At 44.2% G+C, this 23,035-nt stretch overlaps 2 protein-coding genes across 8 annotated transcripts in view; both read left to right on the top strand.

Annotated features, from left to right (window-relative positions):
- Nucleotides 1-292: 292 nt before the first annotated feature.
- LOC132324405 (inositol 1,4,5-trisphosphate receptor-interacting protein-like 1) lies at nucleotides 293-1,780 on the top strand. Its single transcript, XM_059840489.1, has one exon. The coding sequence runs from the start codon at nucleotides 293-295 to the stop codon at nucleotides 1,778-1,780; it is 1,488 nt and encodes a 495-aa protein (XP_059696472.1).
- A 4,152-nt stretch (nucleotides 1,781-5,932) lies between these two features.
- The window catches only part of LOC132329157 (cytochrome c oxidase assembly factor 1 homolog), a 51,957-nt gene continuing 34,854 nt past the window's right edge, over nucleotides 5,933-23,035 (top strand). For 2 of the 7 annotated variants that reach the window (XM_059849987.1, XM_059849925.1), the window contains exons 1-2: nucleotides 5,966-6,037; nucleotides 6,448-6,691. The gene's annotated coding sequence lies outside the window, so the exon portion shown is untranslated. Of the gene's footprint in view, nucleotides 6,038-6,447; nucleotides 6,692-13,822; nucleotides 13,934-23,035 lie in introns of all 7 variants that reach the window. The other 5 variants (XM_059849951.1, XM_059849960.1, XM_059849970.1 and 2 more) reach the window with 5 other exon arrangements.

Below are 23,035 nucleotides of genomic sequence, written 5' to 3'. Positions count from 1 at the left end.
TGAGTGCACATGTGGCGGAGAGGCCATGCTGGGGACAAGGGCCGGGGCAGAAATGCTGCACCCAAGGCTGGGTTCTCCCTCTGCATGCAGGGACAGCCCCTCATGGCAGAGCCTTGGCCATGGTACAGTGCTGCTGCTGCTGAGCAGTGGGACAGGCCTTCCTGCCCCCAGCTGTCTGGGGCCCTGTCCTTCCTGCCCTCAGATCACTGGGATTCCTGTCCGTGCTGCCCCCACTGCCAGCTGCCTCCCTCCCCACTCCCCTCAAGGCCTTCTCTCCCTCCTCCTGCAGACCATGGATTCCTGGGTATTGTGGTTCTTGTTCTTGCTAAGTGTAGTCCAGTACCCACAGCCCATGGGTGATGTTTTGGATGAGGTGACGCGTCTGCGAATGGAGCTGCGTGCGAAGTTCCAGGAACAGGAGAGGATTCAGCTGGAGCAGGAGGTGAAGCAGCTTGTGCTGATGCAAAGTGGTGCATCCTGGAGAGACCTGCCCAAGTCTGCCCTGCAGCACTGGCAGGTCTGGGCATTTGCTGGGCTCTTGGTTCTTCTCTTGGCCGTATGGTTTATGTGGAGGAAAAGAAGTTGTGAGGCAGAGATCAGTGGCAAGGAGGAGAAAGAAAAGGAGGAGGAGGAAGAGGATGAGACATGGGCGTATGATCTGAGATGGCTTCTAGAGGAGCGCATACAGTGGCCTGTACAGGACCTGCAGACAGGCTGCAACAGGACAATGGCCCTGATAGAAAATTTCATAAGTGTCCTCAGGCGTGCCTTGAGTAGGACTTTCTACCCAGTGCTGCAACAAGCCATTGGTATTGGCAGTGCCTTTGAAGGTTGGACTGCCCGTGAGGAGGAAGTCGTGTACCAGGTGCTTGTACCCCTGACTCCTCCCCTAGGCCATGTCTTCCACCTGGAGCGTGACACTGACCAGCAGAAGGCTGGCAGGAACTTCCGTGTCCGTGTGGAGCTGGAGTGCAGGTGCCCGAGAGAGTATCAGGGTATGAACATGCTGTGCTTCCAGCACCACCCTGATGTGATTAGGAGGATGACTCAGCAGCCCAACCTCCTCGACACGCTGTGCACCGGCTCCTACCTCGACGTGAAGAAAACTGTCCGCTGGTTCTGCACACTGGTGGGAGCAAGTTGGCGGCGTTTGCCCCAGTCACGCAGTTGGCATTTAGCGCTGCTGCCCTCCAAACGCTCCTGCAACCTCAGGCTGACCAACAGCCAAGAAAGCTTCCAGGTTAAGGTGCTGTTTGGGGTGCGACGACACACCTCAGACATCTTTATCAGCAGCCGGCGTCGAGGGGCCCACACCCCAAGCACAATGTGGCCTGAGAGCTATGCTGTGGCAGAGACAAAGTTCTTCAGGTACATGGCCTGGCAGGTCCCCCAGGACAGCTCGCACCTTAAATGCCTGCAGCTCCTTGCCCGTGTTCTTGCATGCAAGGACTTTTCCATCCACTCCATCAAGACTATTGTCATGCACCTGCTGCACACGGTACCAGTGTCTCAGTGGCACAGGAGACACTTCCTGCTTCAGCTGTCAGATGCTCTGGAGCAGCTGCACTTATCTCTGGAAGAGAAACACCTGGAGCATTTTATTGTGGGCAACCAGAGGCTTCCAGAGGAGATCAGGCTTCCCCCAGATGTACAAAGGGCTAAGCCGCCCAACCTCTTCCATGGTCTGGCACAGGATCCAGCTGCCCACTCCCAGGCAATGCAAGCCTACCTTGATCTGCGCCATCGCCTGGCAAGAGTGCTGGCCTATGGCCACTGTTAGTCGGGCTCATAGAATCACAAAATTAGCGAATCACAGAATCACTAGGTTCGAAGAGACATTTAACATCATCGAGTCCAACCCATGCCCTAACACCACCTCAACTATACCATGACACTGAGTGCCATATCCAGTCTTTTTTTAAACACATCCAGGGATGGTGACTCCACCACCTCCCCTGGGCAGATGATTCCAGTACTTTATCACTCTTTCAGTATAAAACTTTTTTCCTAACATCCAACCTAAATTTCCCTTGGCACAGCTTAAGACTGTGTCCTCTCGTTCTGTCAGCTGCTGCCTGCAGAGAGAGCCCAACCCCCACATGACTCCAACCACCTTTCACATAATTGTAGAGAGTGATAAGGTCCACCTCTGAGTCTCCTTTTCTCCAGGCTAAACAACTCCAGCTCCATTCCTCATAGGGCTTGTGTTCTCAGTGCTTCACCAGCCTTGTGGCCTCCTTGGGATGCATGTGTCCACGGGGCTTGCAGCTGGTGGCAGAAAACCAGCTTTTAGTGCCATGACAAAGACAGGAATGAATGGGATACATAGATATATGTATATATAACTATAGTGTGTATATATAACTACAAATATTTTTATTAACAGATGTGTTTTAATCGATACATATTATAGTGATAGATATAGTTTATAAATTGTCATATTACTTTATGAAAATAAATAGCACATATTTAATGTCACTACCTGTTGTGATATGTATTAATACTCTGTAGTTACTGCATTTATAAGAGGCAAGATTTTTATTAGATATATTTATAAAATATATATTATACACATATTGTATTTAATACAAAACAATAATTTAATATATAAATGGAAATGAAATAAAAGAATTATTATATCTAATTCCTATATAATAACACAGAATAAATTATATTTATAATTAAATGTTTATTAAGTAGATAAAAGGTTATATAATTAAAAATCATAATAATAAATAGGATAATAGAACAATATAAATTTAGTATGTATAGAACAATATAAATTTAGTATGTATATCATGTCACTATCTGTTTGGACCCATATTCATGCTCCATAGTTAGTGTATGTGTGACTGGCAAGCAAGAAACTGCTGTGCTGTTGTTTCAATAAAATGCAGCGTTGCAGAATCTGGAGCATGCAAGACTTTCTTGATCTCAGCCAGACCTATAGTATTGGTAAATGTTACGTACTGGGGATCTGGGCTCGAGAACAGTCTCCATGAACGCAACCAAATTTACACAGCTGAATTGGTTCTAATAAACAGTTAAGCCCAGGTGCCCCTGGCCCCTCTGATCCCAGAATCAAAGAATGGCTCAGCTTGGATGGGTCCTTAGAAATCTTGTAGCAACCCTGCTGCCAAGGGCACGGACACCTTCCACCAAGCCAGGTTGCTCCAATCCCCATCCAACCTGGCCTGGAACGCTGCCAGGGACTGGGCAGCCACAGATTTCATGGGCAGTGTGGCCCAGTGCCTCACCAGCCTCAGAGGCCAGAATTTCTTCCCCATCTCCAGCCACACACCACCCTCTGTCAGTGGGAAGCCGCTGCCCCTGCTGCTGTCCCTCCAGGCCCTTGTAAGCAGCCCCTCCAGGTCTCTCTCTGGGCCTCGTGCAGGAACTGAAAGGATGCAGGAAGGTGCCCGAGCCCTTGGAGAGCACTGGGGCCAGGAGTGCCACCATCAGGGCAGCAAGCAGGGCCTGGCATGGCCGTCGGGGCGAGACGGCACAGGGCAGGCGCTGAGGCCCTGCCAGCTGGAGCTGGGAGCTCTGGTGTGCGGCCCAGCAGAGAGCCGTGGGCTCCTACAGCTCTGCATTCCTCACGGCTGAGGCAGCTGCCCAGGCACAGCTGGCCTGGGACACGTGGCCAGCCTGGTGCCACCCTCAGGGGCGTTCGTGCTCTGGGGCCAGAGTCATCTGTGGCTGAGAGATGAGTGGCGAGCATGACTTGGGCCCCTAGGGTGGTGACAAGTGTGCAGGGGGAAATGCCAGCCCAGAAAGAAGCAACAGCAAATAGCCCCCAGCATGGCCATAGTAATACTGGTGTCTTACGCTGGCTGTCTCTCTTTCTATAGTTCAGAGGGGAAATAGCAGAGGGGGTATCTATAAATAATAAGTACCTTTCAGTACCAATAAAGCTTTACCAATATTGAATGGGTATTGCACAGCTTTCATCATTGCAAAATTACTAGGAAAAAGGGCCAGCAGGGGTAGGTAGGCCAACACAGGCACAGCTGGGAACTCAAGTTTCTGGCCCAAAATCTTTCTTCAGGTCAGAAATGTATGAAACAGATTTTTCAGAGAGTAATTAGATATGTAGGAGTCAGGCTCTACCCTAAAAGTAAATGCAGCTACTGATTTCCACAAAGAAGAGACAGAAGCAGAAAGGCAGGATGAGAGAAGGAATTAAAAAAACCCTGCAGCTTTGCATACAAAACGGTCTCTTAACAGGGCTTCTTAGGAGTGTAAGAGGCTGGGCCATTTGCTCCTTTTTTGTTCTGTATCTCTCATTGTCTCTTTTTTGGTCATATCTGCAAGTCCTTTTGTTCTGCTGATTATCTTTCCATACTGTTTCTCCCTACTCTCACCTTCCACAATTCCAGCAGTGTCCTAGCAAGCAGATATATTAATTCAGCTATAATATAGAAACCTCCCACTTTTCAATTTTTTGGTTGTGAACAACAAAGCAATGCAATAATGTAATCAGCTCCTGATGGCAGAAGTTGACTGGAAACTGCTAGAAGCCTGCCATGAGAAGAAACAGATTTATTCTGGAGAATGAAATAGCAGACAGTATTCCACTAAATCACAACAGTAAGGCAAAAGGTATAAATAAGAAGCTGGAAGCTACTTGGATAACAGAACAAACTGGCTTGGCAACAGCACTTGAGAATAATGCCTGACTCAACTCACTCAGGAAACGCATACAATGAATATCAAAGCAGGTAGGATGCACTAAGGAACAGCAGGAGAACACACTCTGACGTTATTGGTACGCTCATTGTTTAATTTCAGATGAATGAAAACCGTGATCCAAGGCTTGGGATCATGTAATCCAGCACTGCTAACACACACACACTTTACAAACACCAGAGCTTAAGTGCTGAGCTCAGGGACAGTGCTAGACAGCTCGCTTAAATAAACTCCAACAGGGACACCAGCTTACACAGAACAATGGAGAGGGATAAATCTGGAATGAAGGAGATGAGCTAAAGACAGCAGTGGTTAAGTTAAATATTAATATCACTGTGTGGAATCAGATGGCCAGATTAGATCCAGATTTTTCTTTGGGGATTGCTGGACAGACACTTGTTTTTTTTTCAATTTTGACTGCACAAGAGTGGTTTTATGGTGTCTCTCATCCTGGAAAAAACAAAAATAAAGCACCACACAAGAGAGTGGATCCTGGGCAGCAAGCTCAGGTGTGCTGTGGATGAGCACCACGGAGCTGAGGGGATGAGGGTTGTGCAGCAATGCCGGCTGGGGACTGCAGCTGTCTTCACAGGCTTCCCACAACGCACCCCACAGCCGAAGCCATGGCTGTGGGACATCTGGCACCTCGCGTGAGGCGCAGGCTGACAAAACCCTCAACCCTGCCACTGAGAAGAGGGACCCTTGTCAAATGCTGCTTGAGACACAGGCAGTCCCAGCTCTGCGATGACATTATACCACAACAGAAGAAAAATATTAAGTTATTAAAGAGTGTCCAAAGGAGGGCAACCAAGATGGCGAAGGGCCGTGAGTGGAAGTCATACAAGGAGGGGCTGAGGTCACTTGGTCTGTCCAACCTGGAGGAGACTGAGGGGAGACCTCATCAGTGCCTGCAACTTCCTCGTGAAGGAAAGAGGTGGAACAGACACTGATGTCTTTTCTGGTGACACGACCCAAGGGACTGGCCTGGAGTTCTCTCAGGAGTGGTTTAGGCAGGATATTAGAATAAAGATCTTCCCTCGGAGGGTGTTTGGGCACTGGAACAGGCTCCCCAGGGCAGTGGTCACAGCAACAAGCCTGGCACAGTTCAAGAGGCGTCTGGACAACGCTCTCAGGCCCACGGACTGTTGGGGCTGTCCTGTGCAGAGGCAGGAGTCGGACCCAGTGATCCCTGAGAGTCCTTTCCGAGTCAGGAGCTGCCGCAACACCGTCCCCTCCCCGCCGCCGATCGCAGCGCCTCCCGCCATCGCCCCCTGCCGCGCCCCGCCGGCACCGCAGCAATGGCGGCGCCCAGGGCGCCCGCGTGAGCCCGACGCCGACCGCGGCAGCCGTGAGTGGGGACGGGCGGCCGAGGCCGGGGCGCGGCCATGGCGGGCCCGCCTGCCGCTCCCGGCGGCACCGCCGCACCCGAGCGAGCCCCGCCGCCCCTCCCGGCGGGCTCGGCCGGGCGCACAATGGTCCCGGGGGGGCAGTCGGGGCCCCCGGGGGCGGGAAGAGGCGGAAGGGGGTTTGTGCCCAGGGAGTCCCGTCGAGGCCCGACCACAGCAGCTCCGCAGGGACTGCGGGGACCGGCGGGCGCCTGCTAGGGCGGTGGGGGTCAGACATGGGGCACTGAGCGGTGGCACGCGGCGACGGCAGCAGTGCAGCAGTGCCGTGGGGCGGGCAGGGGCTTGCTCGGTGACCTCGAGAGCCTGGGCACATTTCCTCTCGGGCCTTGTTAATGGTACTTCTTGCACTTAGGATACTTGTCAGGCGCCTTCAGTAGAGGAGTGCGAGGCAAATATATCTAGCAAGCTACAAACAAAGCCTGATAACGCGGAGAGCAATCAGAACTGCGGCAGAAAAGATCTCTTGTTGCTTAAAACAGACAGGGGCCCACGGTGCCCTGTACTGAGAGGAGCTCGGTGCCAGGAGCACAGCCAGCGCAAATGCGAGGATGTCGGGCGAACATAAAGCAAGTTGGTTGCAGTGACTCATCCACATAGTAAGGAATCTACAGTCAGATTTACTTTGTTATTCAGGTACAGCTGGTGAAGGAGTTCGGTTGTCTTGAGCAGGTTTAATGTTCAAACACTGCAAAGGAAAGGGATTGCTATGATTATTTCTTTATAAAAATTGGAACTTCCCTGTTTAAGTCTGTTCTGATCACTGAAGCAAACATATCCCCTATCCCTTCTTATCGGTGAGGCTGGTTGCTCCTGCTTTCCAGCCTAGTTGGTTTCTTTCTGCTCATTTACATGAACTCTTTAAATTCAAGAAGCAAGTATGTAACTTGACCTGGGTGGCTTCTTTTAGAGCCAGCTTTTTGGATGAATTGAAGTGCAGAAACAAATTTCAAAAATCCCCAGTGCAGTCTCAAAGGCTGGAGTAATAGCAGGCTGCGACAGCGAGGTGGCCCTGTTCCACCGCCCAGCTGTACATCGTGCTGTACCTCTTGCATCAGGCTTAGGGATCCGCTGGCTTTTTGAAAATTGGTTTTTCCAGTGCATCAAGGCTTTCTGGGCACAGCATGCACTGCAGCTGCACAGCCCAGCAGTAGAATGGGATAAGTGTCAGGAGCACCCCCACTCCAGCAGCAGCTCCTCAGACCTGCACTTAAATCCAGTGTCAAGCTGCAGCTGCTCTTTGTTTTGAGTCTAAGCTTTGACTCAAATTTGAAGTAAACCGGTGTTTCATATCGTGCAGTAGCTCGTGTCAAGGGTTCTCAAACTTGACTGGGGGTGTGGTAGAGAAAGATGACTGCATGTTGAAAGATAACAAAATACTGCCTTTCTGCCTAGAGATCCTTGTGCTATTTAAGACTTGGCAAAAATTGCTGCCCTCACTATCTCAATTATTTAAGTGCTGAAATATCCCAGATCAGCCAAATTCCATTAAACACAAAGTGCAAAGGAAAGTTATCTTGAACAAGCAATGTACCAGTTGTAAAGTTGTTGCATTTACACCCCAAGGAAGAAAGGAGTCTCATCAAGAGGGGATTGAAGAGGTTAGCCAAACTTAATGTGTCATTTTTTTGTTAGATGAGCTTTAACTTTGACTACTGTAAATTGAATGAAAAAACATGGAGAAGGGAGATAAGGAGCTTTTGGGATTAAAAATAAAAATAAACCCCAAAGCCTTCATTACTATCTTATAGCTTTTTCTAAGTAGTACTTTGCTGTTGCAGTTCTAAAATTAATGAAGTATGCATGGATTATTGCTGAATGTATTTTACTTCAAAGCTAGTTATTCCCCAGAAGTCAGAGGCTTTGCATGTCTGTTAACACAGTACTTTCCAGACCACTTTTCTAATACAAACTTCTGGGTTTTGACTCAATGCCAGAGAAGCAAAATAACATCCTTACTTTTGCAGCTGTGACCACAACATAAAATCAAGCAGGAAGAAGAGCTGATGCTGAGGGTTGTTTTCACTACACTTAAGACACCTTTAGAGTTGGAGCTCACACAAAGAGATGGGCCCACTCACACCCTCCCTAAGCAACGTGGCTGTTAGAAGAGCGCTTGGGTTTTCTTTTGTACCTTTAGCCAGCACAGGTGACTGCATCTTGTCTGTTAAGCAGCCCAGCTCCCCCTGTGTGAGCATTGCTGTCACACAGCAGCTTCCCCCGTTTGCCTGTGCTGCCTTACCCAGGCTGCCACACAGCCCTCAGAGGACGGTTTGGTAGCTTATAGTTCTGGGAATTAGGATGAGGCTCTAGGCACAGCTCTGAGGGGTGGCTGCATCAGCTCTGGACAAATTTTTGTGTGTAGACTTCTCTGCTTGTCCAACTCCCAGCTGTACAAATGCCACTAAAACAGAAGTCAACAAGTGATGTGTGTGAATACCTACTTTGAAATGCTTGCATATTCAAGCAAGTGGGAGGGGAGTGGGGGAGGAAAGGCACTAGCTGGATTTTTCTATTTCTCTGTACTGCTGTTAGTGACTCAGTCTACAGTTTTGGGCTGTGATTTTGCATAACTGAGGAGGTTGCAGAAAAAGGCTATATTATGTCTCAGTTTCTGGGAGGAGCAGTTATATGACCATCAGGCTGGTGTGGGAGCTAACCTCTTAAAGATGCAGTTTTACTTTTTTCTACTCAGCGTATTGTAAGGAATAGAAAATTTTTGAGAGTATACTTCTGAAAAGCTACCTGATACACAAGAATATTGGAATATGTTAATAAAATTTCAAGTTATCAGTTCAGCATAGTTCAGTCTTTTCCCTGTTGCGAGCAACCTGGAAAAGCTTCACCAGGTATTTTATTGTTACATTTGTCTTTTGGCATGTTATGTGGATCCTTTCTGGTATTAGAATGTCGTAAGTGACAGAACCCTTTCATCTGCTGTGGTGTAGTGGTGGTTTTTTAACAACTGCACAGCAGTAATAGCAGTTGAATTTAACCACTCCAACCCCCTTCCCCCAGGGAAGAGTAATTTGCTTTTCTTGGTGTTTAAGTGTTTTCACTAAGTGTTTGCATAGCGTACCACCAGCTTAAATACGTAGTCCCTATTTCCAGAGCTGAGAGTACTCTGCATGTCTTCGGTACACTGCAGATAATAGGGGCTTTGCCCTGCCTTTCTTACCCCTCCCTTCACCAAATAAAAAGTCAATGCTGTTATTGATTTGATCACTACATTAAACATAGTAAGCCCAGTTATCCATTACAACAAAATGTATTCTGACATCATGATATTAGACCTCTTATGGATCAAACTGGAGGCAAGTGAAGAGGGAATGTTTTCTTTTTTCCTATCTGTAGCTGTATCTGCTTTGAAGATTGGCTTTGTAAGCTTCTCCCATTAACTAACAAAGAGATAGAAATCTTCCACATCCCTGTGTGCCTTCTCCAGATGTGGATTAAGTTCATTAATGGCAACAGTAATCTCCCAGACTGTCTGACAGGTGTTGATCTGTGCACCAGCACTAGTGCAGATTCTCACTTTGATGATGTTAAAGGAGTGAGAGCCAAGAGCGTGGGTTTGAAGCAGATTGTCTCCATTCACTGCACTTTGACTTGATCATGAAGGTCTCAGATCACCAGAGGCTGCACCACCACTGAATGCTCAGCACTCTCCACACCTCAATGGTGGCAAAGTCTGTGAGGGCAGGCAAGAGCTAACCTAAACCAGCCACACACACAGAACCCACAGAGGGAAGACAACCCTCAGCATCAGGTATTTTCACTTGCAGACTCATGCTTATTCCTGATATAGACATAGCCAGCAATAATTATAAGAATCCAGTCTAGCAATAAAATAATTAAAATTGACATCTTGAACTTCCCCAGAAAGAAGACCCATAAGAAGTAGGAATATCCTTAAGGAAATTTGATCCAACAGAAGTCTAAAACAGTCCCAAAAGACCTCACACCACTCCTTTTCAGTCTTTTAGCAGTCTACAGGAGCCTCTACAACTGGTTGCGTGGTACTGGTGAGCAGCAGAAACTGAAGATGTAAACACAGGGTGATACACCAAGATCTGGCCTATGCGAAAAGACATGGTCATCTGAACAATATTCATTTTTGGTGTAACATGAGGGATCCATTGCCTGAGGCTGGGAAATGTATGTAGGGTACCTGGGAGGTCGGTTAAAATAAAAAGATGCTCAGAGTACAGAGGCATTTATGAATACAGATAGTTCAGTTTGGTTATAAGTAGAAGGAATGCAAGTCTTGCCAGAGATAAAAATAAATAGATTTGTCCTGTCATGGCAGAAGAGAACCACAAAAGAAGTTATAACATTGAAACCAGGCACAGAAACGAAAGTTAAAAGGTTAGAGAACTGCAAAAACCTGCTCTGGAAAGCATGTGAGATAAGAGTGATTAGGACTCATTTGATAGGCTTAGGGGAAATTCAGATACTTTCCATACAGGTGTGGTTTTATTAGAGATTGCTGCTGGGCTGCTGGGAGAAAAAGTGTAAGCTAGTAGAGGAAAGACAGACCTTGCCAGGTAAAGAGTCAAGGATAATTTAGAGGGACACACAGTGAGGAAAACAAGCCATGAATTACCTTATTTAACAGGGTGGTGTTTTTTCTTGAGGTCTGAAAATGAAGAACACTGTTACCTTGAAAATCCTTCATGTCTTGTTAGCACAAGACATGCTTGCTCTTACTCTGCTTACTGTTAACTCTGATTTCTGGTATAATTTTCTTCTGGCCCCTCCACTACAAAAATAAAAACTCTTCAAAATACGTAGTTTGCATCCCTTAAGTGGCCTTGGTTTTACTGTTTGTCCAGTAAGTATCTTATTAACGAACATTCTGAGGAAGGAGACACAGCCTACCTGTTTACAAAAGTGACACAGCCCTGTTTTTGCATTACTTATCACACATTTAATAAAATCTTTAGGCTTGAATTTTTGCCTTGGCACCTTAATACCATCTCTCCTTAGCGTCCTGAGAGCAGCAACATGATGAAGTTCATACACCAGCACATTTTGACTACTGAGTTTGGATGGAAGAATGATGTTTATTCCAGTAGGACTGGAAAGCAGCTGTCAGCACTTAGAACTACAATGCAAGCTGCATGTGAGTTATTGGAGCTGCAGCTATCTAAGCTTAATCCTGGCATCCAGGAACATTTCCTTGGATTTTACTGGACAGATACATTTGTGGACACAGCTGTACAAGCACTAAGAGAGAAAATTACAAGCCTACGTGCTTCAGAGCCTGCAGTACAGTTAAAAACATATAGTGTGCTAGCACAAGTGAAAGGGAGAGCTGCTACGTGCAACTTGATCATTACATTTGGTCTAGCAGTTGCATAGACACAAAACTGCTCTGCAAGTGCTGTAGTACAACATATCTACACGTAGCATAGCATGGCTTAGAGAGCCCACCTTAACAGGTGCTTTAGAATAAATTGTACTTCTAAGATTTCCTGTGCTGAATAGTAGTACATTAAGAACATGGAAGCCATCACACACCACTTGGAAAAGGGTAATTAATAGCTTACCAAGATCGCCATATATACAACATAACAGTCTTCAGTCCTTGTCAAACATAAAAATATATCAAAATTTGAGGTCTAGAACATTTTCACTTAGTTTCCTACAGTAGCTGTAGGCTTCTACTTTAAAATTACTCTTCTTAATACTAGAAGCTCACAGATACCTTCTCTCAAATTTTGGTGCCTCTCCCTTGCTACTCTTTTTAACCTTTCTTCTTTGAGTCTCACATGTGCAGAGCTTTCAGTTGAATTAACTCTGCCTTATCCAGAAGTGGTGGGGAACTTGTTTCTCTGAATATTAATCGTGTTAGGTATGAAGAACTAATGCTTAAAAAAATAAGTTGCCTGAATTTCTGTTGAGAGTTCGAGAATTTGTTTGGTTTTGTTTTTGCAGTCAAAATTCCACAGGCTTCTGAGCAAATGAGTTAACTTCAGGGGTATACACTGTTAAATACAGGATGTTTGCTTCCCACGTTTATTACAAAATCTACAGTGATCTCTACAGAGCTTCCATTTAATTGGAGTTTTGCCACCAACTTAAATAGGTAGCTCAAGTCCAAGTTCATTAACAGTATGGAAAAGTTTACTTCAAGTGTAGGATGTAGTAGAAAGATTAAAAGCTGAGCAGTTGCCTTTACATGGTGAGCATGCCTGAGCTTGATGAGGTTATTTCCTGAACCTAGACTATAAACAAGGAACCAGGCAAAGTTGCAAACCTGCATATGGGATTCATCTGCTGGAAATTATGACAAAAACTAACAATCTTCACCTCACTGAAGTCATTGAAACATTTTCCATGTACTTGATTGGAGCCAGGATTTTGCTGTAGGCACTTACACTTCAGTTTTGCAGGAATTAATGCACATCACACAGTAAATACCTCTGAAAAATATTTTAGCTCCTCTCCTTCCCAGTTCTCCCTTTTTCTTTAGGCTGAGTTTTAAACAGCTTTCCTAAACCTTTTCCATCTCCATTCCTCTTTTTAAATCAGAAATTGAATAGATACCCTTTCATCATTCTGCTTGAGCAACACCAATGGCATCACTTTTATACTGTATTAATCATTATGCTCAATAGTATGGTGTCTTCCATCAGAATTGCAAAGCAGTTAACATATATTAATTAAGTACTGCGTCTCTGTGAGGCATGTTAGTAATTAATTTTGTAAGCCAATGCCATTTAAAGGTGAGAGAAGGGTGAATTCTCATCTTAGAGAATAGCCTCTTAGTCGTTTACAGTTATTTTCTTCCTGGGTGTCTAGACCTGAAGTAAGTTCCTTATGCAGCTTTTGTAATGGCATCAGTAACAGGCACATTTGTGAAGCTGAAATTCAAGACATCTCTTGTATTTCTCTTATGTGAAAGCATGTCCTCTGAAATTCATTTTCAAATATAATTGTGGTAAATCAAGTCAGTAGAGAAGAGAGGGAAAGAATTTGAGACTTAAGCTCCAGCCCTGCCTTCACTTCATTAGAAAAGGTGTTCCTAAACTTTTGGGGTGTCCTATGTTTGCTTTTGTGCAGGTAGCAAAGGACTTCCTAGATGCTATAGGCTTCCTTTTTCCCAAGCACATTTACTCTTTGCCACTGGAAATCATATTTAGGCAGATTTTGAGGGCTTCATAAATTTGTCTGGGCTTTCCAGATGTGTGGTAGCTGGAGAGAGCAGACTCCTCTCAGCTGGTTGCTGCATGCCTGGGAACTCTGGATGTCAGCACTGTGAGCACACACAGCAGTTACAGGACATGAAGCCCCTCCCAGGAGCAGTTCTGTGTGTGTGTGCTGTACTGTCCAGCAGTGCATATGAAGTGCAACACATCAGAAACAGCACACTTGATGTAGACATGGCTGTGCAGTCAGGCCCACTCTTTCATGAGGGAACTACATAGTTATTTGCATATGGATTATACATCTCCTGTTCCTGTGTGTTGCAGCTGCTGCATATATACACAGATTTTTTTATTCATGAAATTCTCTGCAGACCTATGGGATTTCTACCATTCTAGTTTGCACCCTGATATACACACTCCATAGAACAGGACCCTTGCTGGTTCTACCTCTCCTGTCAATTCCCCCTTCCCTTCTAATAACAAGTCCTTGCAATAAGACAGTTCTTCCATGAGACACCCTCAGACAATTTCAGTTTGCACAGAAGAGAGACATAGGAGTCCTTTTTCTCTCCTCAGGAGTATTTGGACTTGGTAATTCTGCTGCTTACTGTGCCCTGGTTCTGACATGTGTTGGATCTCTCCATTAGCCACTTTGACCTATTAGCCTGGAAGAAAAACAGCAGAAAGGTGGGTAGCTTTCTCTGGTGTAGTGAGGTAAATAGCTGACTAAATGACAGATATGAGGTAGAGGATCAGCAAATTTGTCGGTGATACCAAGCTGTGAGGTGCAGAGGGAAGTGATGACACTTGGCAGGCTTGAGAAGTAAGCCTGTGTGAACCTCATGAAATCCAACAAGGCCAAGTACAAGGTGTTGCAGATGGGTTGGGGCAATCCCAAGCACAAATAGGCTGGGCATAAAGTGGATTGAGAGCAGCCCTGGGGAGAAGGAGTTGGGGCTGTTGGTAGATGAGAAGCTTGATATATGACCCAGTGTGCACTTGCAGCCCAAAAATCCAGCTGTGTCCTGAGCTGCATCCAAAGCAGTGTGGCCAGCAGGGCCAGGGAGGGGATTCTATCCCTCTGCTCTGTTCTCCTGAGACCCTGTGTAAAATGCTTTGTCCAACACAAGAAGGGCATGGACCTGTTAGGACAAATCTAGAGGAGGTCTATAAAGATGCTCAAAGGGCTGGAGTACCTTTCCTGTGACAACAGGCTGAGAGTGTTGGGGATGTTCTGCCTAGAGAAGAGAAGACTCCAGGGAGACCTTAGAGCAGCTTTCCTATACCTAAAGGGGACCTTTAAAAAGGTGGAAAGAGACTTTTTACAAGGGCCTGTGATGATAGGACAAAGGGGGAACGTTTTAAGCTGGGAGTAGGTTTACATTAGATATTAGGAAGAAATTTTTTACTGTGAGGATGTTAAAAAATTGGAACAGGTTGTCCAGAGAGATGCTCCATCCCTGAAAGTATTCAAGCCCAGATTGGGTGGGGTTTGAGCATCCTGATCTAGTGGGTAGCATCCCTGGCCACGGCAGGTGGTTTGGAACTAGGTGATTTTTGAAGTCCCTTCCAACTCGAATAATTTCTGTGATCCTATGATCAGGGGAGTACTGAGGTGTTGCAAGTGTAGCTGAGAGAATATCAAAGAGATTGAGAGGCCTAACCTCTCACTTCTGCAAGTGACTTGATAGATCAACTTAGCTGCCTGTGAAGTGGTAATTTGGTTTGTTTCTTTTACAGAACAGAGGTCCTACATTGCCTCATTTTCTCTTCTCCTTGGACATGTCATTCAGTCTGGGAAAATTTGGGTGGATTCAGTTTTTTGTCACTCCACCACATTAGAATAATATATTTGGAAGGGTTATCAAGGATTTTCTACATTGCTTTCCTACAGGCATTTGTATATAAACTTTCTTCCGTATGTTTCGGTGGCCTCACACCAGTTGGGTTGTTTTTCACTGCTATTCATATGTTGGAGGCTAAAACCATTGCTATAATCATGTTCATAAACCTTTATGATTTTTAAACTTTCTTATTCTGATTCTGTGTTATCCTCAAAAATACTTTGAATCCATTATCTTGCTCTGTTGAATTAGTTTCAAAATTTTACCTAAAGCTAAATACACCTCCCATGTTTTGTGGAAACTGCTTTGAAATTAAACAGAAGTTTGAGAAGCTCCTGTTGACTGCCTCAGAGTGTGAAGCACATGAAATATTCCTCCCACCCCCCTGGAAAATTAAGAACTAAAGAATTTTTTTTCCCCCTACTTATAGCTAGATTTGAACTGGAAGAACATAAAATCACACTATGATGAAATTCTGATTTTTCCTTCAGTATTGTTTGAGAAATGATGGAATGCTTCAGTGCATTAATAAAGCAGTTTAGACACCCGAGTGCCACAGTGGTGGAGCTCAGATCAAAAGAACATTCTCATCTGCTTGACAAACACGCACACCCAGTGTTTGTTCATTAATGGCATACTTTTAGTGTAGGTTATAACTGTACACATCGTACAACAAAGTGTTGCCATGAAGTTCCCTGTCCCTAGGGAACAAAAGGAGCAGAAAAAAAAGTGGTTGATTAAAGCATTCTCAGCAGCTGAGAACACCCCTAACACTGACGTTTTACTGTGAACTGAGAAAGGGTGGGAAGAATAACTGCTCACCATCATCTTCATTTGATGGTGGTGTTCAGAATAAATCCCCCACTGGCCGAATAATCCCTGATAAGAGGCATTCTAGCTTTCAGAAGGCATGCTCTCAAAGCATACACAGTGGGGAGATGTTGTAGTATCAGTGCTCCATAAAATATGCACAAATTGGTTTGGGGTTGCCCATCTGTTTTGGTGACAGAAAGTGAAGGTATAGATATGTGTGTCTTAAACCAAATATGACCCATTTTAGGTTCTGAAGTAAAAGAGAGTTTGTCCTTCCCTGACAGAGACAAGATCCATTGTGTTTTTCCTGATACTCATTCCATAGAGACCCTCATTCCATAGGGTCTCTAAAGACCCAAACTTAAATGAAAAGCAAAAAGCCCGTGGTGGGGAGTGGAGGGGTTGGAACTAGACAACCTTTAAGGTCCCTTCCAACACTGACCATTCCATTGTTTTGTGATTTGCTTACTGGTTTTGCAATTTTAGAAAATAAATTTTCTCACCTCTAGTTTAGGAAAATCCCAGTTGTAATGAGGTTAACTGGGTGGATTCCAGATCCTACTCATTCATTGCATGGTAGCATTGACTTAGTGGCAGAGCACCAGAAATGAATCTGGCCCTTTCTCTGCATGAAAGTGGAAGTGTGCTAGGCAGGCATTTCAGCACGCAGGGTAACGTGCCTTTGGATCGTACACAGCTAATCCTCTTTATACTTTGCTGACTGTAACCTGCTTAGTCTTACATGAAATGTATTTGTCGTCTTTTCCTGAGCCTGATCCAAAGCCTGTTGAAGTCAGTGGAAAGAGTCCAGATATTTTTTCAGTAGTTTTGGAGCTGACTGTATATGAACAGCTGGTCTAGCACTGAGTCTTGTAGTTGAAAGACAAGGAAAATAAGCAGTAACAAACCACATTGGACTTGGTGTTGTATTAAATATATAAATGAAAGTAATGTGAAACTTGTAAAACCAGACTGGACAAAACACTCTGAAACATGCTGCAGGGAACAGTCTAGTGCTAGCAGGGGAATAAGTTAGCTATTTAATGATTTCTTTTCTGTAGCTTTTACTTTTCCACATATTCAATAATGTAACAGTACTTTTTTCTCCTTGGGCAAATAGCTGTCAGACAGCAGCACTGGAATGAGAACATATGTAGAGTTTGCTTTTATCTTACATTACAAAAGAAGTATGAATACCTTCTGTTATTCCAAGTATAAAATTACAGGTGTCAAATCATTTGGTGCTTTAAATCCTGTGCCAGAAAAGTAATCCAGTAAAAATAGCTGTGTCCTGTCAAAGCTGAGCAGTTAGTATTTTTATTACAGTTTCTTGCATGGCTCCAACAGTGTAAGATGGCAAAAAAATGGCAGTGTAAGAGATCAGCAAGAAACTTGCCTGGAATCACCCAGAGCATAGAAAGACAGGAGGATGGAAATGAGGTAAACCTAATGACCCAATGTGAGAATCTGCCTGGTCTGATTTACAGTTGGTTTGTACTTTAAAAATGCTGTTAAACAAAAGCTGGTTAACATCTTGGGGGCTGATTCTTACCCAGAGATCCCACAGAGTTAAATTAAAGAGTAATTTGTTCTGGGTTCTGGGTGAGTATGTGGTTGATCCTCTGTCCTAAGGAATGTACAATTTAAAAAGTTGAAGAATTTTATCATCTCCACATTACAGGTGCGAGTGCAAAACCAGGGGTAAAGAAGTTTTGGCTGGGTTAAACAGTCGGGGTCTGAGTTGTCTGTGGCAGTGAACCCCTAAGTCCTGTCAAGTGCTTTGCAAACAAGGCCATCCATACCTAACTGTGGTATGGATGTGAAGTTGAGAGTGAATGTATGTGGTAAAGTTTCCTACGGACCTGAAGTAAAATAGGAGATACCAGAACAGGTCATAGCAGAGCTGAGGGTTTTGGTATGTGAATTTCTCCTCAAAAGATTGTGAAGAGCCGGACACACTTTATGCAGCTTCTGGAATTTAGGTTAATACTTTTGTTGTCCATTCCACAAAAGCCAGGACAGAAGAAAATTTAAATAGTACATTATATCTACTACGGGGGGGGGCAGAAGAATCACTGCATTTAATGCTCTTTTTCAGGTCTTCAGAGCTACAGTGAAACCTGGACAGAGACAGCCTGATTTGCTAAATTGGGAACATACTGCTTCAGTCAGTATGGATGTTAGGAAGCTAATTAAAGGACATAGCAGCTGACAAGTGAATCTTCAATCCCTGTCAAATCCCTTAAGTTTATGACGAGTGTGAACTAGTTCATATAGAAAAGAAATTTTTACTCCTGAATTCACATGTTTCCAGACGAGATATGTTTATTTTCATGGCAATAGTCAGAACACATTTTACTTAACGTTTTTAGGATGAATTTTGTCTGCTTTATAAATCACTCCCCAAATCCCAGCTCTCTTCCCCTTCTCTTGAAAACCATGGGAGTCATATTAATTGTCCACACTGGTATTTTAAGTAAGTGGCATGAAGGGTGTGTCAGGCTGCATAGTATGCTGCTGAACAGCAGACCAAATCCTGGTGCTTAGAGGCTGCAGTTGTGCTGAAAGGTCAGAAACACCAAGGACACATGGTGTACCAAGACTTGCCTGTCCTGAGATAGTGAGGAACAGTCACACATGTTGATTTACAGAAAAACTTTGTTTTGTCCTTTTTTTATTTCTTTTGCAAATCACATGCTCTTGCTGAATATAAATATCTCATGCTGCAATGATTAAATCCATTTTAGGTACGTTTCCATTAATCTGTGAAAAGACTGTGCCAAAACCCAGAATCGGCTATGAGGGATAAATTATGGGTTTCTTTAATTTCTGAAAAAAATTGGTACTAGGTTGTCAGTACATCAAAGGATGCATCTAGTGTACCTCGGTATGCTGTAACGTGAGCTATTTGTTCATAAGTTAGCTCTAGTTAACTAACATGACTATTCATTCTAAAATAAGCACTCAGGCAGTGTTTGCTCCCAGGCAAATACTTGTTCTGCTACAGTTCCTTCTCAGCTCAGCTGCCTCTGATCCCCTTTGCAAGTGCCGAAGTTGTTAGCCTTTGTAGTCATGAGAGTTAATTACCACTCATTTTGTTCACTTTTCTCCATGGCCAAAAGCTTTTATGTCTTTTACATGATTTGGGAGTGGAAAGACTTGCCTGCATTAAGGGACTGTTTCTTATGCAATATGTGATTAATAGTTGCCAAGAAGTGGTCTGCCACATGTGTGCTGGCAGGTTGGTGGCTGTGCAGCTGCACTGCTAATTACATGGCTGGGCTGGGTAAGCACAGTGCATCCGATGGAGCAGATAGGCTCCAGGGCCCTGCAGGAGATCGAGGTTAGGTAAACTGGGCCACCTGGGCTGTGGTGGCTAGATGTGGCATCTGGGGACAGATGGGATGGATCTGCTGGGGTTGAAGCCTGGACATGTGGAGAGAACACCTAGGAGCTATGATATAGGACGGTCAGTAAGAAGCAGAGCAAGAAGTTAAGAGCATGCTAAAGCAACTCATATAGCAGTCAGGTGTGCACAGCATGGCCCTTTGATATTGGACTGGACTCCCTTAGTTTTGGAAGTGTTTGTGTAGTAGGAGAGGAGCATGTATTACTGTTTAGCTTTCATATCAGTCCAAGTAAACGAGGTTTATCTCCCAGCTCAAAAGCATTGTCCCCACAGAAATGGATATTCAAACACAGTGCTCTTTAGAGGTTGTGGCCTGCTGTAGCAGGAAGCTCAGAAGAGACTGCATACTTTTAGTATCTCTAAGCTCTGGAGCTTTTTCCTTGAATTATGCTTTTCTTTTTCAGCTAAATAAACCATAGCAAAAAGCCTTTCACTGTGTGCTAAGATATTCTCAAGTGCTCTTGTTTCCAAGGGTGACTTTAGTGGGGGCAGCGATGCAGTCTCAGAACAGAGCTCTTACGTGTCCCAGTTACAGAATTACTTCCCGTGCTGCTGACAGCTTGATTTGTGAAAGAAAAACGAATAGCAAAACAAAACTCAACCCACAGCCTGTGTAAGAGAGAAAAACACAGACTTGCTGTGCTTTAGGGAAAGTGTCAGACACAAACATTTCAAAGGAGGAAAGCTCTAGTCTTCCCGTATATGATAAAAATCCTTTTACAAGAGTAAGTCACATAATTGTAACTATTTTTAAGGTTTAAAAGTTTCCTGTTTAATACCTATGGGATAAGTCTGTGCAGCTAGCTGGAGGCCAATTTTAACCTTGGACCATTGAAATCTGTTGACCTGTGGTTTGATACAGAGCTGGCCATTGTTGGTTTTTTCCTGCTTTGAAATAAAGGATATCTGGGAAACCTCTAGTACTGCCACCCCTAAAAACAAAAAAAATCCACGTCTGACTGTGTGCTAGACCTGCTTTACTTAGCTGCCAAGTGTTGCAAAGTAGCCAGATACTGAAAATGCTGCTAATCAAGCAGATATCAAACTTAGACACTCATCATTATGTGTTTATACTGAATCTGGTAGATACTAAGAGGACGTAAAGTGCGTGTATAATTCCAGAACTGTTTAGTTCTGGTTTAAGACTAAGCAGTAGTTATAGAAAAAGAAGACTGAACTGAAGTTCTGCAGTTGAGCAAGCAATTTTATTTCTAAAGCAAAATCTCATGCACTACAGGGCTCATGATTGAGAAATCTGGTACAGTGCTGAAGGAAGCGGTGTCTTGATTTGCAGCTTATAAAAACAGGATTTTGCTAATAAATGCGTTCTTCAGAATTACAGACCAGCAGATTGTTAAATGTGGAGGTCATGGCTTTGTCTTGAACAGTAGTCTCCTATGATTACTATGCACTGTATTTTTATGATAGGTGAGACAGCTTCTTCCTGGCTACTTAGTTATGTCACCATTCAATGGAGAAAAGGAATTGGGATGACCTAGTCTGGAATGGGTAAAGCAAACAGCAAAGCACTGCCACTGGTGAAACAAACTTACCTTAAGCACATTCTCTAGTTAGTCTGAGTCATCAATCATCATTTGTTCTCTTCTTCCTCCTCTGTCTTTCCCTGAGCTGTATTATGAAGCAGTGCTGTGACTGGAAGCAGGGGTGCACTATCTGGGAGTGGTCCTGAGAGAAGAAAGGAATGGGGACTGTGGGTAGAGACTGAACCAAGGCACAGAGAGACAAGCAGAACCTAGTTTGCAAGAACTGCTTGAGCCAAGTGCTGCCTCTTAAAAATAGCTCTGGAAGGACATTTCCAACCATGGATACTTTGCAAGCCATGCATTAGTCCAGTACTTCCTTGGTGCCTGTTCCCTGCAGTGCCTGTTCTACCTCTCAAGCCTAGAGTTGCCCCTGTTACTTCCTGCTGATGCAGGCTTTGGTCCCAGAGTGTGTATTCCTCTCCCTGTCAGTGCCCCATCCTCAGATGTTCACAGTTGCTTACAGTGCACAATGTTTCCTAAAGTCAGCCAAATACACAGTTTTGAGGATGCACTTCTAGCATGTGCTGAGCTCAGAAATCTGCCTTCACCAATTTAATTCCCTTATTAAGAGCATGTCAGAAATGTTTTCTTCTCTTAGCATGTCTGTATACACACGTATGTTCATCTGTGTATCTGTGTGTATATCCCATTATTAACACTGAGCATAAAGTGTAGACATCAGGGATGAAATGGACTGTAAAATTTCCATGCCATCTGCCTAAACAGCCCACTGGCTGCAAAAGACTTCTCAGATGTTTATAGAAGCTAGACTGAATGATGATGATGAGGATGATGATGATGAGGATGATGATGATGATGTCTCTCAACTGGCAAACTTTTCTGAAGCTCAGAAATGTTTGCTATGTGATATGCCATCTTTTCAAATTTGTGATTCCAGTTTTCTGCTCTGTTAGAGCACCATGTAGATTGAGCAAAACAAAGTTAGTACTATGACAAAATGTTTTGGTATCTTGTCCTAATTCAAGAGAGGGTTTCTCATCTCTTTGTGGGAGAGAGCTGGTTGGCAGCCTTAGCTGAAGCTGCAGCAACTCCAGTTTTGGTGACAGTAGCTGTGTCATTGGTTTTGTTCTTCCACAGGACGACAGGTCGAAAGCAGAACCAGGAGTGGTATTAAGGTGGCAAATCTGTAGACTGAAGAATATAAATTCAGTTATTAGTATTGGTTATGCTATTAGCCAAGTTCAGCCACTTGTATTTATGTTGAGCAACACCCAGAGCCCGCTGGAGCCAGTGGCAGTTTTGCCATCAGTTTCCCCGAGGAGTAGGATTGTGCTTATTGTTTAAATTAGCTATATCTTCATGGGAGCATATGGGAGCAAATGCAAAGGTCTTGAATTGAAGAAGCCACTAAGCAGCTTTATGCATTTATTTTGTTACACAGGTAGAAGCTGAGACAACAAAACCCATCTGCTAAGCTATCTCTATAAAATCTGTGTTAGGGTAAGAGTATTCTTTTCCATTTTATTTAAGACCTTGGCTGCCTGAATGAGTGCATCTGGAGCTCAGATGTCTGATGCCCTTATGGTAAATTAGTTAACTTGAAGAACTGCACACACTGTCAGATCTTTGCTGTGGAAATGCCAGGCTCTGTAGTGGAGGTGCTTTTGTGTGTGCATACGTTTTTTTATGTGAAAAGGCTCTTGAATTTTATGCATAAACACTATTCTCTGTCTCTCTTTTTTTTTTTTTTCTTTTTCCTTCCTCTTTTGCTCTTTTGTTACAGATTGTGGACTAGCATTGAATATTCAGGGAAAGCTCCCCAGGGAGATTAGGGACATGGACAGATTTTAAACAGAGCCCTAATGCATGGACACGAAAGGACAAACATTCTAGTGGGAATACTTGTGCAAATTCCCTGCTTTGGGGTCAAAATGCATTAAAGAGCTGCTTGCATGCTAAAGATGCTTTTAAAATCAATACAGACCAGAAATTACAAAATTTATAAATAGAAATGATGCTCAGTGAGAGCAGAAGTACTTCAGTGATGCCTTTTGTTATAAATCATACAAGAGTATATAGCAGTCCTAGAGAGAAGTACATCTATAAATCTCTTTCTTCAGGGTTCAGAATCCCAGACTGTGCTGAAACTTACTTCAGGCAGGATTTGTCCTTATCCTTCCATGTCCTGGAGGGCTATGGAAACTGAGACTTAACAGCA

The sequence above is a fragment of the Haemorhous mexicanus genome, chromosome 1 (genome assembly GCF_027477595.1).
Source record: "Haemorhous mexicanus isolate bHaeMex1 chromosome 1, bHaeMex1.pri, whole genome shotgun sequence".
Lineage (NCBI taxonomy): Eukaryota > Metazoa > Chordata > Aves > Passeriformes > Fringillidae > Haemorhous > Haemorhous mexicanus.
Note: the sequence above shows the minus strand (reverse complement) of the source record. Positions and strands in the feature narration are given on the sequence as shown.

Coding starts and splice junctions, on each gene's coding strand:
- LOC132324405 (XM_059840489.1), top strand. CDS start 293: ATGGATTCCTGGGTATTGTGGTTCTTGTTCTTGCTAAGTGTAGTCCAG.